The sequence below is a fragment of the Pleurodeles waltl genome, chromosome 3_1, assembly GCF_031143425.1.
Source record: "Pleurodeles waltl isolate 20211129_DDA chromosome 3_1, aPleWal1.hap1.20221129, whole genome shotgun sequence".
NCBI lineage: Eukaryota > Metazoa > Chordata > Amphibia > Caudata > Salamandridae > Pleurodeles > Pleurodeles waltl.
Window position 1 is genome coordinate 824,576,429 of NC_090440.1, and position 19,691 is coordinate 824,596,119.

At 43.1% G+C, this 19,691-nt stretch overlaps 1 protein-coding gene across 15 annotated transcripts in view; it reads right to left on the minus strand.

The window, feature by feature from the left end:
• SOX6 (SRY-box transcription factor 6) overlaps window positions 1-19,691 on the minus strand; it is a 777,007-nt gene that overhangs the window by 448,107 nt on the left and 309,209 nt on the right. For all 15 annotated transcript variants that reach the window (XM_069223720.1, XM_069223708.1, XM_069223713.1 and 12 more), the window contains exon 5: window positions 2,900-3,110. In XM_069223720.1, coding sequence (XP_069079821.1) covers window positions 2,900-3,110 — 211 coding nt within the window. The remainder of the gene's footprint in view (window positions 1-2,899; window positions 3,111-19,691) is intronic.

Sequence of the window (19,691 nt, forward strand, 5' to 3'; positions counted from 1 at the left end):
CACAGGTCAGCCACGTCCTCCGTTCAGAATGAGTTTCCCATCCTTCATCAGCAAAAGCCTTCTGAACAGGCTCAGGGCATGCCATCTGGTGCACACAGGAACATCAGAAACTCTGTGGGACACTACTGGAGGATATTTTGTAGAGGTCCAATAAACACACTCAAAACACATTGTGGTCATTGATACCTTTGCACAAGGCACTGTCTGTCATACCAGGAGCTGTCACAACCTTCACCTGAAGTGTTTAAGTTCATTCATCTGTAGTCAAAGAGCAAGGGGTACCTAGATGACTTCACTGGTACCCCCCCTCCTTCTGGGGAAGAAATAATGCTTGACATCCCATAGGGTCAGTTAATACCCAAATAAGGTTTATATACTTAGAGTGAACTGGCTAGCATTTTCTTTCTTTTGTTACATATATAAATGTGACGGGAAGGGACAGTATCTTCAATCTTCCACAAGCAGAACATGGCTGTTCATGTTACCTATACACCCTCCACAAATCTACGCATGTCTAAATGGGTCTATCGCATAACAGATGATGGACGGAATGCAGAGCAAATCAAACATTCACCTCCAGTCACAGATCTGGGTTTAATCCATCAGTTTTTTTGCTTGCCATGCCATTCCAGTTTGGACCCAGCAATATGCAAATCTGTCTTGACCCTGTTCCCCATGGGAGCAGTCCAGCCCGAACTGCCAAGCCAGGTCCTCCCTGAACCAGAAACAAGCATCCTGGGACCAGTTCACGGTATCACCCTTCATCAGCCAGGCTACCTTGAATCTGGTGGCATAGCAAGCACGGGATGCACGTCTGGGCATACCCTTCCCACTTGGGGCGACAAATGCAAAAACAACAGATGATGGACAGAATGCAGAGCACATCAAACATTCACCCCCAGTCACAGATTTGGCTTTAATCCATCAGTGTTTTTGCTCACTGTACCACTGGGTTTAAGCTAGTCTGGCTGATGAAGGGTGACACCCTGAAACCGCTCCTACAATGATTGCTTCCGGTCCAGGGAGGACCTGGCTTGGCAGTTCGGGCTGGACTGTTCCCATGGGAAACAGGGTCAAGACTGATTTGCATATGGCTGAGTCCAAACTTGGGTGGCGTGGTGAGCAAAAAAATGATGGAATAATCCCAGATCTTTGTGAATGGGGGTGAATGTCTGCATTGTTCAGCATTCCGTCCATCATCTGTTCTTTTTGTAAATGGGTCTATGGGCAGCTTTACTAACAAGTGGCAGCTTTAGTAACATTGCTGTGCTGCATTGTGTCACCTAGAGAAAGCAGAACCGAGACATATCTTCAAAAAATGGGTAATTCTGATCTCTCTTTGGGCAGGTTCACGATGTGCCTCCCAGAAACACTGCAGGCACCCTTGTGGTGTAATGCAAGGGAGTCTGTGTGGTGGTCAGGATAGTTTTTGTGAAGAAAATGGAACCTCCCTGTACAAAACTATCCTTTTGAAGGTTACTTCCACTTTGTACGTTTACTGCTAAATGCAACACACATGCAAAGAGGAAACAACAAGGAGAAATAAAGTTATTTCTCCTCATGCACGTCTTGGTAGGTGTACCATTTGACCCAAACCCATGTCTGCAAGACTTCATATGGGTTTGCATCAAAATCCATGGGTGGGTGCACGGACATTCCCATCCACCACACATGAAACACCTCCCTGACTCAAATTAATGCAAGGCAGCCCAATGTGCTGTGTTGTAGTACTTTTTTTTTGTTTTTTTTTACAAAGGAACACAAGTAACAATTTCCAGAAGTTATAAATACCAAAAAGGATTTTGTGTTGGGTCTGTATTAACGTCAATTAGCCAAAAAACGTTTTTAGATCTGGCCGTTAATGTAAACGGGTGTATACTGATTTTCATAATTTTCTCCAGATGTGCAATTGTATATATTCTGTGCACTAGTACAGCTACATGTGCACTGTTTGACTGAGATACACTATTTGTCCTGATATACATAAGTGTAGCTGGATATACATGGATGTTTCTGGATGTGTCCTTGTGTACTTCTATAGTTCTTACTGTTTCTAGATGTTTTGTGCTTCATGAGTGTGTCTTCCTGTATCTGAATAAGTAGTGATGTGTCAAAATATGGACTGGTGCATCTGGATATCACTGCTTTTTACAGAAGTGTATTTGCATATGCTGATTTATATTGGTGTATTCAGATGTGCACTTGTGCGTCTAAATGTTAATTGACATCTCTAATTATATCCTGTATTAACCTAATATCAATTAGTGTAGCTGGACATATATTGGTATATGTGAATATTCTGTAGGCTATCTAAATGTATGTAGAAATTAAGTGATTTCCCTAGAAGTGCATTGAATTGGTCTGACTGAATAACATTGCCATACATATGAGGATGTATATACGGCAATGCATTTGTAAAATCAGATCTGAATTGGATTATGTAGCAATTCATTCATTGGTGTATACATATGTGTATTTGGTTGTGTGAATATCATTAATGTATATCAATGTACATGTGGGCACCAGGTGCGTTTTAGTGTATACAGGTTTGTACCCATGTGCCCAGATGTGTTTTAGATTGTCCAAAAATGCATTGTGGTGCACTGTGAAGTGGCATGTTTCACCATGCACCAGGATACTTGGAGGTCAGTTGGGCTTTCCAGATGTTTGCTGGGGATTGTGGGTGTCCCATCAGGTATCCTGATACATACTGCATCAAACTGGAACGTTTCAGAACAAAAGACTAAAGGACATTCTTCAGCTCTACTGTGTGGATCTTGTGCAATTACCATAGCAACCTTGGATCAACGTTTTCAAAGATGTGATTATACACTTAAGAGGCTCTCAATATCCACATAGTCTAAATAAGCCAAATGCTGGTATAGCATATCGAACATACCCTCCTGCTCCGTCCTTGTCATTTCTTCTAGCTTTTTCTGCTTCAGTGTGTCCACAACATCTGCAAGGCTACCTTTGCGTCGCTCTGGTGTTCCAAAATTGACACAGGTCATTAGCTCGGTGCGCTCACGACCCCCATCGTCAGGTTTGTTTGGTGAGGTAGAGTTATTTCGGAAGGAATATAGGGAACATAACTTATTGCTCTCTGATTCCTGCAAAGAAAAAGGCACATAAGCGCACTTGCTTTTATAAATGACACATTATTATCATCAACTGAACAAATTCAGATAAAACCAGAATAAATGGCATCCAGATACTTAGAGCTAGATGCTGGGGTCCAGACAACATATGTAGCCACCATCACCAATACCAGCTTACGTTTGTGCCCCCTTTGCATCATTCACTATAAAGCCATGCTCTGTTGCTTGGGGTAATAAACCTCTACATATAGTTGCTTCTAGTGTAAATTGCACTAACACCTACACAAGAGAGGAGGGGTTATTTAGAGTTCCACAGTTCACTCTGCCACACATGTGGTGAATTACCCTTTTCTGCCAAATTCTTGGTTCGCCAGCTCTATTTAAAGTCAGATGAACTTTGTTGTTTCTGATGGTGAAGACTTCTGTGTTGAAACCTGAGACTGATAGCCCCATGGACATCGGGCAATCAGCCTAACTACCTGAGACCATGCTGGTTATTTAGTGGGTTGTATGACAGTACAACTTTGCCAATTTCCATGAATGCCTTTACCACACATTTCTTACAAAACATGCCTTTACCACGCATATGCCTCTTACCACATACATCGCCAGTAGGTAGTTATAATTAGGACTCAGTTTCTATACAAAAAGCATTTTTTACTTGCCTATATCTTTGGCGCTGCTTGACAAATCACAAACTTTTTCAAACAAATTCAATGCTCATGTCACCTGGTGCCTGAAAAGTTTCAGGGTGATCCGTCAAGCGGGGGCCAAGAAAAAAGAGGGGTCAAGAAAGGTGTGTTTCCCATGTTAATTCCCATAGGGATTTTGAATAGGAATAGCTCCCAAACCACTGAACGGAACTAGACCAAATTTGGCAGAAAGGTAGATCTTGGTCTGGAAAGCACACTTTTTGTTATTTGGTGTAAATACATCAAGCAGTTTTTGTAAATATTTAAGAAAAAACAAACTTGTATGTATAGAGAAGAGAAGGCTCTGCAAACCCTCCCGATCTTGAGCTCAGATCTTGTTGGCTGTCAACACTTCAACAAGAAAGCGTTGGAAGCCATCTTGGGACTCGGCTCCAGCCGAGTCCCAGAGAATAAGATGAAAAAAAACAAATGGTGCCATTGTAGGGACACCCTGACTCCTTAGCTCTAGTGCTAGGGTGCCAGAGGGACTCCACCAGAGTAAACAAATGTTCACATTTTGAACCACCTCCCTGGGGCAGATTGTAAAAAAGAAATGTGGGGTGCCCCGCAGTCCTGGGAACCTCCACCTCCCTGGGGCACAAGTTCTATTGTTATGTGTGGGGTGCGCGCCCCCCTTCCCGCAGCCCCGGGGACTGCCACCTCCCCGGGCCCAACTTAACATTGAATGTGGGAGCCACCTGGCTTTCCCCCACAGCCCTGGCGACCACCATCTCCCCGGGGCCAGCTTAACATCAAATGCGGAGGGCTGCCCAGCCCCAGCAAGCCCCAGGGACCACCACCTCCCTGGGGCACATGAATATGTGTGTGTGGTTTTAGTCTTTTATTCCTATACTAAGGTGTGATTAAATAATATATATTATATAGTGTACTCTATTGTATATGTTATATGCACTATAACTCGCGTCCCCGCCATGCACAGTTGTCGCATCAATAACTTTACTGCTAATGTTACATTGATATTATTTATGATGTTATCAACAATGTCATAGGAGATGTGATATGTGGGGTAATTAGCAGTGCATTGCAAGGGTGCAGGTTATACTTAACTTAGGGCATGAGTTATAGTTACTTCAGCTAACCATAACTATAACTGCAGAATTTCTATGCATTTGTGCAAGTAAATTCAGAACCTAACTATGACGTCCACGTAACCTCTGTTTTTTTCAGTGAATTCCTATTGTTTTTTTAACATAAACTTGTTTCAATTACTTTACATTAATACACCCACCTATGGCCATCTCCGTACAGCCAGGCCCAGCGACTGGCCTCATATAACCACCCAACCCCGCCCCGCAAAATGGGGAGATCACCTTTTGGTATGTACACTAAATATTTGAAGTATAAAAGAAATTAAAGCAAGGAAACGACCACTGACACACAGAGACTGGAACCCTCAACCTTCACTGTGAGAGTCAAAGACCTTAACTACTAGGCAATAGGTGACACCTTACTGTACAGTGTACAAACACATCTATGACATTAGACTGAAATATTTTGATGGGATAAAGATGTAAATGTACCATCAATAAGAATGTTTAACATTCAAAGTACGAGTAAACAAAAAAACACACTGCCATCAGGTACCAGGATTTGAACTGTAAACCTATAGAGTGACTTTCAAAGAGCTTTACCAGTAGGCCAGACATGACTTTGTTCCGCTGTGCATTAAAACATAACTATACAATTCAAACCAAACATCGTTCTTGCCAGTGTGGCTCTTTGAATTCATTGTATGCAGAGACTGATGCAATTACAGTGACTCTCTCACGCTCTCGCTTCCATTCCAACCTGGGATGGAAGAGAGAGACATAGAGAGAAAGTGACAAGACTGCAGGGGGGAGCCTGAAGGCCCCCGCAGTCTCAGTGGATTTTCACCTCCTGTGGGAGCCAGCATTGCTCCTGCATGCAGGGAGATGCTAGAAATGCAGCTATCTGAGTGCAGGAGCAATCCTTTCATCTGTTGCCCTGCCCGCATGGCAGGAGGCAGAGAGATGAAAACTCCACTCCCAGCAAGGGAGGGCAGTTTTCACCTGAGTTAGTGTTTTCTTTTTCTTGGCAGGAGCTGTCACAGCTCCCACAATGCAAAAACAAACAGCTATCTACAGAGGGTGGGCGCCTCGAAGATAATAGAAGCCAGCCCTGGTGGTTGGTGGATTCGTCAAACGGACCAAAACTATAGGCAAGACAACAAGACAAAAAATGCTTTTTCTAGGGAAACTAACTACAGCTACCAACTGGCGACTGCCAGTAGGTAATACATATATATATATATGTATATATATATGCATCCCTAACCACCCAACTCCACATCGCACACAGCCTTTGGCCATGTACAGCAGTAGTTGCATGCCCACTCTTCAGGCAAATTTAAGTCCAGGGGCCACAGTTTTAGAGGAGGGGGGCTACTCGGCTCCCCTCCCTAGGATGATCTCACTCCAGCGACCCCATCTCCCCGGCACACAGCCTAAATATTTTTTGTTTTTTGGGGGGGCGCGTAGCCCCCTCTTCAGGCCAGTCTCGGCTCTGGGGACCCAATTCCCTGCTGCCCAGCCATGTGGCCTGGGTGCCCCCAGAGCACCCAGTGACAATGTTGGGGACTGGGAGAGGAGCCTGAAGCCACCCACAGCCCTAGCGACTCCCCACCTCCGGTGGAGGCCAGCATTGCTGTCACAGAGAGGGAGCTGCCAGCTCCCTCTCTGTGAGAGCAATGTTTTTCAGTTTCTCTGCTTGCATGAAGTGAGACCTGTTTGACAGCTCTCATTTCATCCGAGCGGAGTGTTTACTGTGACTTGATGAGGTCAGAGCAAACAGCTATGTCCCAGGGTTGGGCACCCGAGGACACAGCAGGAGCCGGCCTTGGGTGTGGCGGTCTCCAGGGCTCCTCCAAAGAACATTGCTCCAGGGAGGTGGTAGTTCCTGGGGCTCCGAAACAGACTTTCTTCACTCTGTTATTGTAACCCCGGGGAGAAGGCAGTTCCCAGGGCTGTAGGGGGAGGCAGGTGGCCCCTCTCACTATCTGTGAATAGTGCCCCTGGGAAGTGGCGGTCTCAGGGGATGGGGGTGGTGGGCAGCCCCCACACTATTTATGATTAGTGCCCCAGAGAGGTGGTGGTCCCTGGGTCTGTGGGGGGGGCTGGGCACCCCCACACACACATTAGTAATTTCAATGCCCCGAAACCTGGCCCACCAGGGGGCCTGAGAAAAACAAGCACATGACCCAATGCTTGTTTTTTTTTTTTAAATGTTAGTGGATCCACGGATCCGCTGAAAATTCATTAAAAAAAATTCTATTTTCTCTGGGGTGGTCCCTTTTTAAAAAACGTTTTTTTCTGGAACTCAGCTGAAGCTGAGTCCCAAGGTGGCTGCAAATTAGATCTCAGCACGAGATCTGGAGGGTTCACGAAGCCTTTGCATACCTATATATACAAATTAGTTTTTTCTTTAATTACAAAAAATCTACTGAATGGAGTTACACCAAATAACAAAAAGGTTGCTTTCTGGACAAAGAGTTACCTTTCTGCCAATTTTGGTGTAATTCCATCCAGTGGTTTAGGTGCTACCGCTGTTCAAACTCCCTACGGAAAAATGAATGGGGAAAAAGCATTTTGGGGCACCCCCTTTCTCTTGGAATCCAGTTGACAGATCACCCCAAAAGTTTCCAGGCAGCAGCTCATTGTGAGCAGCAAATTTTGGGGGAAATTTCTGTGAAGACTCGTCAACTGGCACCAAAGATATCAGAAGTAAAAAATGCTTTTTCTATACACTATTTATAACTATACCTACCTAGTGGCAACAAGCCATTTACCTTACCCACCCCTAAACCCTAAAAATACCCTTACCATCAAATACATTTATCAAACCCCAAACTTTCAAATCACCCGTACCACCCAATACCCTTACCCACCCTTAAATTCTAAAAACACCCTTATCACCCAATTCCTTCACCCACCCCTAAACTCTAAAAATACCTTTACCACTCAATAACCCTACCCACCTCTAAACCCTAAAAGCACCTTTACCACCCAATTCTCTTACCCACCAATAAACCCTAAAAGTACCCTTACCACCCAATACCCTTACCCACCTCTAAACCCTAAAAATACACTTACCAATCTATACCCATACTCATCCCTGTGTTGTTTTGTTATGTTATTATAACTTGGTATCCCACAATGCTTCCAACCCTTAGGTGCATCACAGCACTTCGCTAATACAGGTCAAAGCAACAGATTAGAACAGCCAGGTCTTCAAGAGTTTTTTAAATTTAGCAAAGTCTGGGCAAGAACGAATGTAATACGGAAATTCCAGATTGAAGGGGCAGTGAAGGAGAAAGATCCTCCCCCAAATCTAGAAGTACAAATGCAAGGGACAGACAGCAAAGCTTTGTCGCAAAATCTAATATTTCTAACAGGAAAATAATAACTCAATTTCGTCTGTAAATAAATGGGACCCTTACCCATCAGAGACTTGTGGATAAGACAGCATAACATAAAAAGAGAACACTTCCTGACTGGTAGCCAATGTAAAGCTCTCAGTGTGTGGGCAGAGGGAGAGCACGCAGGAAGGTTGCACACCAAGCATGCAGCAGTGTTCAGCTCCACCTGAAGTTTGGACAGCAGTGTTGTTGGCGGCTACTAGCAGATCATTACAATAATCAAGCTGACTCATGACAAAGGCTTGAACCAAAGGTTTCATAGCAAAGGGTAGCAGCCAATGGAACGCTTTTCTCAGAACATGAATAGTGACAAAACAGGAACTACAAATCGAGGAGAAATGATCTTTCATAGATAAGGCCTGATGTAAACTAATTCTGAGGTTTTGCACGGTTTGCCTGGGAGATGGGGCTGCACCATCTTCCAGGGGTCACCAGGTTGCTGACCAGAGCTGCTGGGCTTTACCAAACAACAGCATCTCAGTTTTGTCACAATTTAGTTGCAGACAATTAGCCGCCATCCAACCAGCAACCAATCTCATACATTCCATGAAATGGTGTTTTACCCCATCAAGGTTCTGTCCAAATGAAAGGATTAACTGAGTCTCATCCACACATGATACAACCTCGAATCCATTAACAGTCTGGGAAAAGGTGAGGGGGGTATGTGGATCTCAAATGACGTATGCCTCAAAGATGACCCCTGAGGCACCCTCTTGCTAATAAGCATAGTGTGTGACTTCAAAGAGCCCAAAGAGATCCTCTGTGCCCAGCTGTATAAAAAGTCAGTAATCCACAGTAAGGCTTTACTAAGGATACCTATCTCATACAGCCTGTGGGTCAGTACTGTGTGAGATATGGTATCAAATCTGCTGAAAAGTCCAGCAACACAAGCATGGCAGGAGAACAGTCGGATGGTCCCAACAACTGCTACCAATGCAGTCTCAGTGCTATGAAAGGCTCTGAAACTGGAAAAATCAAGAACCTTCTGATCCTCCAAATAAGTAAGCCGCTTATTTATCAGACTTTCCAAGGCTTTTCCCAGAAGTGGAAGAAGTAAGATGGGGCGATAGTTTAGGGTTAGAAATGGGATTGTGGAGATTTCTAGTTGTGGCACACTGTAATAGGTGAATACCCACAAAACTGTATATTAGCAAATATTTGCATATCTCTTGTAGATAGGTAAGATGTGCAACTGTCTGAAATTTCCTCAAAAACTTCTAGGGTTCTTCATAGTAAATGACTGACTGATCGCATTTCCAATGCACACACTAAATGGGTTTAGTCTCCCAAACAATGGTGCCCTATGGATTTAGAACTAAAGGTCCTTTAGGAACTTTCTGAAGGATGCCATTGGGTCCTTGGCAAAGCTGCAAAGGGCATGAGTTCCAACAGGCAGGGCCCTGGGATACAAGCGCTCTGCTCCCATTACAAAGCAGCTCTATCCAGGGTTTTTTGATAAGATGAAGATTCACATTTCTTCAAGATTGTGCATGCACTTAAAGGCTAGGAAGACAAGCTTAAAATGGATACTCTCTTTAACTAGTAGCCAGTGAAGGGATTTCCTGGCAGCCAAGGCATATTCGAATTCCTAAATGCCTTGAAACTCAGAAATGTGCCTCTATGGCCATCTTTAAGTGAGAATAATCTTCTAAAAAGTATTCACACACGTTTTATTGCCCATCTAATTTAATATATCTGTGCTGCTCAAGCTAAGTGCTTGTTAAACTTGGCCTAAGTCTTGGTGACTCTGAAAGTGCTTGAAATCTAGTTAAATCTCAAAAGTGACAGAGTGGTGCTGTCAATGCACACCATCATGTCTAGGAACAAAAATTAACAAAGACATTTATTTAAGTCTACACATACTGCCATAGTCATGAAGACTATCTGACACTGGTAAGTATGTATGCAGTCAGGACCATCAGCACAATGTGTGTAGAGGGGGCAAATTCTGCATGGTTGGTTTCTGCTTCCCTATGTAGACAAACATGTTTATCGCTTTCATGTATACGGTTCTTCTCCTCAGTCACAGGTATGTCCTGGGTTTCACATAACCCCAGTGAAATTAGAAGGCTAATTTTGCAAAAATCCCAGAGGATGGATCCCTTTTACTTCTCTCTTCCTGTGCAGCACTTCAAAGATATTTAATGCAGTACGTAGACAAACAGAATTGGCGTTTCATGTTGAATATAACTGCAAATCGGGGTTTTGTTTCAAGCGAGGATTCCTGGCTTGGTTACTTACTCAACACCATCCATCCAAGAAATCCTTTGTTACCATCAAGAATGCAAGGGTGAAAATCCAGATAAGACCTGGGAGCACTAACATGTTGGGCAAACTATGCCTTTGTCATCCAATGGAGGATAGATGTACACACTTCAATTTTGGTCCCACAAAAACAACGATACAATCCCACTTACTCTACTGACCACAGACCTTGATGGAGGAAAGCAGACCTCGATCTGATGGAAATGTCAGAACAGTTTTGGAAAGTCACTTCCAGACTTTCAAAAAGTGTTGCATTGCCATCCCAAGACCAGGTTTTGTGCTGTATAAATTACAAGTTAAAATATATTAATCTTTTTGGTGGTGGCGTTCCCTGGTGGTCTATGGATGTACAAAAACCACAATTAAGGGGTATAATAGCTTTAAATTGAGGATGATTCCAAAATCTACCCACACTGTAATAACTACAGCATGGCCTGCCTCGTGGAGGTAACGGTCTGGTCATCCTTGCATGTCTGCATAGGATCAATAAGAGGGGCATTGTTTGTCTGCTATTTAACAGCCAGGAATGTCATGCCATGAAGGGAATTATCCTAAATATGGTCCTAATTGTGTGGATTTTCTTTGCGGTGACAGAAAACCAAAAGAAAAAAATCCCCTGCCACTTTCAGTATTTGGAGTAGGATTATTGCAACAAAAAAAAAAGTTGTGCGGAGAAGTAATTTGAAATTCAAAGAATGTTTGTGTGTAGTTATAGCAAACCTTGATTACATATTTATCTCGAATGCTGCCTGTGATGTTGGGAAATATGGGAAATTATGCAAGCTGGTTGCAATTCGAAATGAAGAAAGGTGCAGAGATGTTGTTTCTGTTCAGTCCTGTCATTGAACTGGCAACACAGCAAGTTCAGAAAACGAGTGCGTTTCATAGAGCAACAGTCTATTGTTATCGACATGGGTGAGTCACACAAGTATTAATGAGGAGAAATCAGTTCTCTCTGTGGGTCTGCATATACCAAATAAATGTTGAAATTAATCCACGACCGTTCCTTTCACATGCTTACACTGCTGCTTCACCTGCTGTATCACCCTCGCCCCCTCCAGTAACACCCACTCACACAGCACCTCTCCTTTCTCCACATCTCACTCGCACACATAACACAACACCTCACCTGCTCACCAACAATTGTAGCATGCATGCTCTTTAAGACCCGCTTCTTAAAAAGCATGCCATTAAGGTCTGGGACGTCATTGACACTCACACATCTCTTGTGTCTTATTCATTGAAACTTGGCTCAACCCTTCGTCTGCCCCTGACATCACCAAAGTCATCCTGCACTAGGACGGAACCACAAAACCAGGAAGTGGCATTGCCATCATACACAAAGACACCATCAAATGCACTTTCATAGAATACCTGTATTTCAAGTTCCAGATGGACGGCAAATCCACCATCATGGGGATCCTTGCATACCAGCCACTGGGATCCTGGAACATCTTCAGCAACTCCTCACTGACCTTCTCTTCCCCTTTGTCATTAACACCAAAGACTTCTTACTCCTAGGTGACCTCAGTTTCCACCCTGATTACCCCACAGACCTACTAGACAGGCTACAACACACTGGCCTCACTCAACTCATGAAGGAGCCCGTGCACTCCACAGGACACACCCTGGACCCCATTGTTACCTCCAGTGACAAAAGCAAGATCAGCCATGACTCCCCGCTCACTTTGATGGACCACACCATCATACACTTTAACATCTCGACTGCACCCACTGTGAGGCTACACCCCCCTAGCAGCACCTGGAAGAACGTCACCAAAGTTTTTTGGCTCAACTCCCTCCAGCTCCACTCTGCCTTCTCAGACGAAACCAACAGTAACATAGACTGTTTCAATAAAAGGATCTCCACTTCCACCAACATCCTCACACCCTTCAAGAACAACAGTCCTAAGAGGACCAACAAATAAGCAAGCTGGTACACTGATGCACTCAGAGAGTCCAAGAAGCAATGTAAACAGTTAGAAAGAAAACGGAGAACCTCACAAGAGCTTGCCTCTAAAAATACCTTCAAGACCTCACTAAGGAGTTACCACTACAAACTGAAAGAGACTAAGATGAAAGCTCTGACCCAGATGATTGAAGCCAGTAACCACAAATGCAAAGAACTAATCTCCATCATGAAGGAATTCAGTCAACCTGCAGCCACCTCCAACGTCATCACTCCATCACAAGAACTCTGCAACCAAAGATCTGACTTCTTCCACTACCTGATATCTACAATCTACAGGAACTTTAATGCTCAACCACATCCTACCACCTCTCTCTCACGTCTGACCTCAACCACTAAGGTCACCCACTAACGGAGTGGACCCCGCTGGCCAACGAAGACACAGCGGCCAAAACAGCATCCATCCCCTTAGAAGCCCCCACGGACCCACGTCCCTACCGCTTTGTCAAGCTCCCTGAGTCTGTCCTTCCTAGCGTTCTTGATTTATCGTCGGTGGGTGGTGGTAGCAGCTCTGAAAGAGGTGAGGTCTTCGCGGGTTTGGCTGTTCCTCCATTTTTTCTCTAAATGTCTGTGAGTATGCAGGAGGACAGGAGGTAGGGCCTTCTCTTACTTGGCAGCCAAATCCTAGAATGAACTCCGCCAGCACATTAGGACAGCAACACCTCTTATGGAGTTCTGCATGAAACTGAAAACCTGGCTCTTTAACTGAACCTGCTTGAATAGCCTGTGCCTAATTTGCACCTGGATACCCTAACTGGTAGCAAGTTCTTGCTCTACAATTTACATTACATTACACCAGTGCAAAGCTGGTTTTTAATGCAAACATGTAAAATGCACATCTAATATGTCTCAGCCATGCATATTGGGAGAGGAAATGCCTTCTTAAACGTGAACAAACATTCACAATCAACTGGTGTCATATGTTTTTTTCAAACTCCCACAGGTTCTGTTGATAAATGACCTTGGACTACAATACCTTGACAGACAAAATCATGTTCGAACAAAAATCTTCTAGGAGTCCTTTAGTATTTAGCTGTAGAACTCCAGCAGAAGTGTTGTTTTAATGAAAACACACTTTTTAGAAAATGTTCAGAACCCATGTATTTTTGTAAATGAATGTAACAGGACATATTTTTCACCTGTTTCTCAAGGTTTAGGTGGATTAATAAAAAAGTACAATATATCAATTATTTTGGATACATATGCACAGACATACCTCTTGTCGCTCTATACCTCTCTTCCACACAGGCACATAACATCTCTCTCATAAACACACATACCCATCCTCTATTCTCTCTATCTGGCAAATAGCACAGGGTCCCACATTTACTAAGCCTTCACGTTGTCCTTCCGTTGTGCAAGGTGACATTAGGACAACACAAAGGCTTCAGTAAAATCTACAATACCACACAAAGGGAGATTTATGCTGCCTTGCGTGGCTTGAGCTATGTTACTTTACATTTGAAACAGGTAGGCATTCCATGGGTGGAGCATGTGTGGTCCTGTATATCCACCAATGGATATCATGCAATTCCAGGTTTACAAATGGTTGTAAACCTGGGGTTGGGTCAGATCGGTATGCCTCTCAAGGATAAAACTGTGTTTTCCTCCTCGTTAATCTCTCTTCTTATGCATGAAGCATTCTGCATCATGCATAGAAAGAGGAAAATGCCTCCAAGGATTGTTTTTCTGCAGCAAGGTATTCCTTCCTTCAATGAATCGATCAATCCGGATTTGTAGAGCACGGCTAATCACCCGTGATGGTGTCCAGGCAGTAGGTTGCTTCACAAAAACAATGATGCCCAGAATGCAGGCAACTTTGCACTATGGTGCAAGGGTGCCTGCAATGGTGCTAGGCAGTACACAGTGTGCCAGGGCAAGCAAAGAGCAAAAATGCTCCATATATTTGTAAATATGGCACATTTATGCTCTTTCTAATTAACGAAACTTTGCTTGCTGATCTGTGTGAAAGATTAGTAAATATGCCCAAAATGTCTATTTCAGTCTTTTGTGCACACAAATGCACATACAGATACCTCAGTCTCTCTCAGATTCTCTACCTTTCTCTCCTTCACCAATCCTTTCTGACCCTTCCCAAAGAGAGGCAATTAGGAATATCCATGAACCACTAAAAGTTCATTTTTTCACCCTTAATGATTAAAAATGTGATATCGGGGAGATGTCACTACTACAAAGTGAATTATCAAAAATAACTGATTTGAGCAATCATATTCCAGGAAATTACCAAGAAAAACATTAATTCAGAAACATGCCAAGGGAGTTGTATGCTGGGTTTGGCAAACGCTGCTGTTGATGATCCCGGAGTCTGCGAGCCCTTTCCTATGTAGATATCAATGGGTGTTTCCAGTATTTTCTTCCGAAGACTCCCAGGAGTGCTTCGTGTTTGATGTTGAGAAGTATGCAAATCACCATACTTTGATCACTCTCGTACGGTTTCAATTAAAAAGGATGAGCCAAGAAAGATCTGATCTAAATCTATGTCTCAATGGTAATAGTCACTTGTCAGTAAGAAATGCATACAAAAATATATGTAATTAAACTGACTGCAGGATGTACAAGAAATGTAGCACTCATTGGTGCTTTGATCTTGGTCCTTCCTTCTCACATGCCGAAAACATATCATATTGAGATAATAAAAGCTATCGTGGCAATAAACGTCTAAGCGCTATAGCACACATGTGCAAAAGAGCGGTAATCTGAAAATGAAGATATTTAAAAGAAATAAATACATTCTAATCTATAGATCTGAAGAAGCTGGTTTAATTACTTCTTTGCCTATGATTGCCTAAATTAATTTAGAGTATCAGTAGCAATAATAATCACGTTACCCCTGACTCTTCTCAGATAGCTAAAGTCACTCAGGACCTCTATGAATGTAAGTTATGGAACAGAATTTACAAGTAGCGTCTTACTCCCCCCTTAGGTGATTTACTCCTCAATTTTGAAGAGAAAGACACATTTGTGCAAAAACGTTCTGTGAATCAAACACATAATGAACAACAGCATATGGGATAGCCATGGACATCATTTAGGGGTCGCCTGGGGTCGCAGCGGCGACCCTTAGCTTGCCCTTTGCTACCTCTGGCACTGTATTTCTTCGACTTAGAGGTGGCAAATTCAGTGCCAGGAATCCAGTGGCAGCTCGTCCTTATAGACGTCAGTTGGGGCTCCAACCTCTGTTTTCTGTCAATTATTTGTCACACTAATAGTAAATAAGAATATATTCATCACTATTAGTGTATCAAAAATGGAGTACGATTACCTGGCATAGTCCCTTCCATGGCAGCTGCGGTAAGTAAAAAATGCTTTTAAATGTATGTTGTGTGCATGCTTGCAGCTGAGTGTGTGTTTGTGTGAGAGAGATAAACACACTCCCAGAGAGTATATGTAAGTGTGAATTTGTGTGTATGCGTAAGTATTCATGTATGAGTCCAAGTGGAGGTCAAAGGGTGTATGATGTCACTTCCGCTACCCCTGGCATTTCGGTGAATTGACGTCCATGGCCATAGCTAAGGTTATTTTGATCAGAGACATTTGCAGGTCAAGTCATTCTAGACAGCTAGGGATGTAACTCGTGAACAAATTAAATAGCAACACTAAGGACAAAAGGAAGTACAGAACTTGTGCCTTGCCTAGGGCAACAGAATGACTTGAATGTCACGAGTAGAGGGTTTGTTCAGAGAATTGCTAAGTCTTCATGGTGCACAATCGCCAGCAGCTTATTCTCTGCGATACAAGAGACGTGGTTAGAATTCACTGTCAAACGAGGAGTGGAAGTGAAATCAGATGGGGAGCACTTTCTAGCTGACATCCCTAAATCTCAAATTTCACAGTAGTCAAACACAGAGATGGGCTGAAAGGTTCTTTAAGATGCCGTTTAGCTCTCCCTTTGGAATCTAATTGACTTAGCCATACAAAATGTACCTGGGGTTGCAGAAACCAAACGAGCCAAGTCAATACAACTAAGAGAAGAAAAGTTGGGACTGATTCACAAACCTTTTTTGGGGAGTAAGTTACACGTATTTCTTGATCAAGCTATATTTACAAAAAAGCTTTGCAAATTTGACACCGGATTTCCATGCAAAGTATCAGTGGGACATGGGAGCAATATGCATTAAAATAAGCTTAATTGTTGTATGAGGTAAGACCATATAGCTTTGTTATATGCCGTTATCATTCAGACACATTGAAATTAAAAGGATTGACTGGAAATTCTTCTAGGTGTATTTATGATCGGAACAGAGGCCGGGCAATAAATGCATTTAGCAGACCTTCAGCCCTTTCTGGTAGATGGTTCATGGGATGTAAAAATGACCTTAAGGCAGTTTGCTTGTTGTTGATAGCTACCAGAATATTGTACACACCACTCTGTAACCCTTGAAGCGTTACATTTGCACAGTCTGAACCGGCTGTCAGCACTGAGCACATAACCTAAGTACACCACTCTTACTCTTACATTAAAAGACAGACTGGCCTATTTATGAGGTGGTTTGCATCACTCTTGCACCATGCAACATGGTGCATAAACAATGCAAACCATCAAGTCGGATTTATGAAGCCATGCAAGGCCACTTTGCATGGCCCTGACTGCTCCATAAATCTTGAGTAAGGCAAGCAGTGCAATTCGCTAAAGAGGAATGCGGTTCTCAGGATTGTTTTTGTGGAGGACGGTGTCCCTTCCTGAACAAAAACAATCCTACATGCAATTGAAGCACCCTTGCACCATGGTGAAGGGTGCCTACATTGGCGCTAGGTTTCCAAAAGGGCGCCAGTGCACGGGAAAAGGCAGGAATGCACTGTATTGCCTTAAATGCCCACCCTTTCCCTATCACGCACTGCAGCACAGCAAGGTGACTTGTGCTGCACTGCGTGACTTTTTCATAAGTAGGCCCAAAAGCTTTGGGAAAAAGTGCATTAAATCACTAGACGAGTTAAAAGTGGAGGAACAGGAAGAACAATATATGAGGGCTAGCCGAGGGCAGATGAAGCCCCTACAAACAGTGAAAGGAAAAAAGAGAAAGTGGGAGAGAGAAAATGAAGAACTTTTGAAAAATATAGCAACAGGGAAAGATAGATGTAGATGGAATGGGAGAGAAAGAGAGAAAACCCTTGTCTCATAGCAGGAAGAAGGGGGGCAAGAAAATGAGGGAAGAGACAATGAGGGGCAGAGAGAAAATGGAGAGACCTTGCAAAGGTGCTACTCTCTGAAGGCCCCATTGAGTCATCGTGGACAACTGTACCAGTTAGAGATGTAGTATGAGTTATCTCACAGTGTTTTTAGCATCTTTCCCTTTTGGCCGCTGTGATCCTGAGAGTGACAAACAGATACAGGCATGCCAGGACCAAGAGAGCGTACGAAGGAGAAAGATAAACCAGGCAAACTTTCTGTTGTGTGGGACACTCTCAAACCCTTTAGGCACTATTCGTATTAAACTATAAAAGGCTATACTGGCGAGTTTGGAATGAAGTACAACATTTATGATGGGTTTCTGTCCGAAACTATTATCAATGTTTTATCACAGGTTTTCCCTGTGAGTCCCAGCCCACTAATGCGTTCTTCTGCATTCACTCTATCTGTGCTGCTATGACCCATCCTTGAAACCGGATCCTTTCTCAATGGTGAATGATCTAGAAGTATACATGTTGCAATTAAGTTATCGAGTGTAGCGTAAAACCAGCGTCGCTCATATATTTTCATATCTGTGTTATTTATTTCTGATATAGGGCATTGAAATTAAAAATGCTCCACAATCGGCTATAATTGGAGCCTAATCCTCTTGTGCTTCCCGGAGCACTCAGTGATGTCACTAGAGCCCTTCTCAGTCGACTGGCTCCTCTTTGGCAGTGTGCATGCCTTACTATTTTTACCAAGTGAAGTAAGACACAAGAGAAATGAGAGCACATGGACATTTAGCAGCTTAGGGAGAATATCTGAGTGAACTGGTAGCTGTTCCTTTACTACTGCTCTATTGTAGCGCCTTCTGTTTACAAGCGTGTAAGTAGATCGGCTGTTCAGTTCATTATTCCATAACCCTGCCCTAAAGTGGTTGGCTTCAGTTTCCAGGTGACTACTAAAGGTTATTCTAACGCTGGCCACGTTAGTTTTATTGAGTATTTGATTGGATGGAGGACACAGTGCTCTCTCTCACCAGAGTGCATCACATCACTTAGCCATCCCTCAAACGGGATCCTCCCTCAAACGGGATGCAGCGCTACGTGACTTGGGAGCTGTCACCGTACAGCAAATTGCATAAACACAACGCAGAGTGCACCTACCTTCACCCAGAAGGCAGCAAAACACACGTTAGCTATGCCATCTCTCTGACAGGCCAGGACAAGAACTGAAACACAAGTGAATGCTCTGTGGAACCATGGTACAAGTTTTCGTTGTCTCCAGATCATGCATACGACTGCTAAGATATTCTGTGTGTGTGGTTCTCAAAGGCGGGGGACACGTTTGCTGATATATCTTTTACAAGGTACATGACTGAGAAATGTTTTCAATACTTTGGGCCTTCAATGACATTCAAGCTATATGTGTAAAATGTCCAAAGAGAAAGGATAACACAGTCTTAAAATGGTGCCAATGAGAACATGACCTGCCATTTGGCTATGGCAAACTCTATATCTTAGCTCCATTGGCTTCTTTGAAATTATCCGTTAAAATGTTCCTTATCTGTAAATTAATGCGGTGAATCAGTTGAATGATAATTGCATCTAAGGGGCTAAAGTGAAACAGAGTCAAAATTACTTATGTGTACTTAATCTGCCTCTACAAATAAAAGTGCGTCTTGAAGGGGGTGTTGTGTGAAGTCTCCGTTTTTATTTAGCAAGCTTTTCGAAGTTTAAAGGAAACTTTTGTAATTTCAATTAGTTACAAAGTGTTGTACTCTACCAGAATGTGTCAAAGGTGAGGTTAAACAGAGTGCCTTTGCAAAATATACACGTTTTACTCATCCCTAGTTGGTGATACAAAAATGCCAGTAGAGTAAGGAAAATGCTTTGAAGAAAGAGTAATGGGATTCACCATCACATTGAAAGGAGTCCAAAGTAGCCAGCTAGAGGTCTCCATACTGTGACTTCCACCCATAATCGGGTGGTCCATTGCTACCACCTCTGCTACAAAAGTGGTAGAACTTGTTGTGGATTTCTAGCTTCTAGTGTGTAACATTATTAAAAACTGTCAAGCC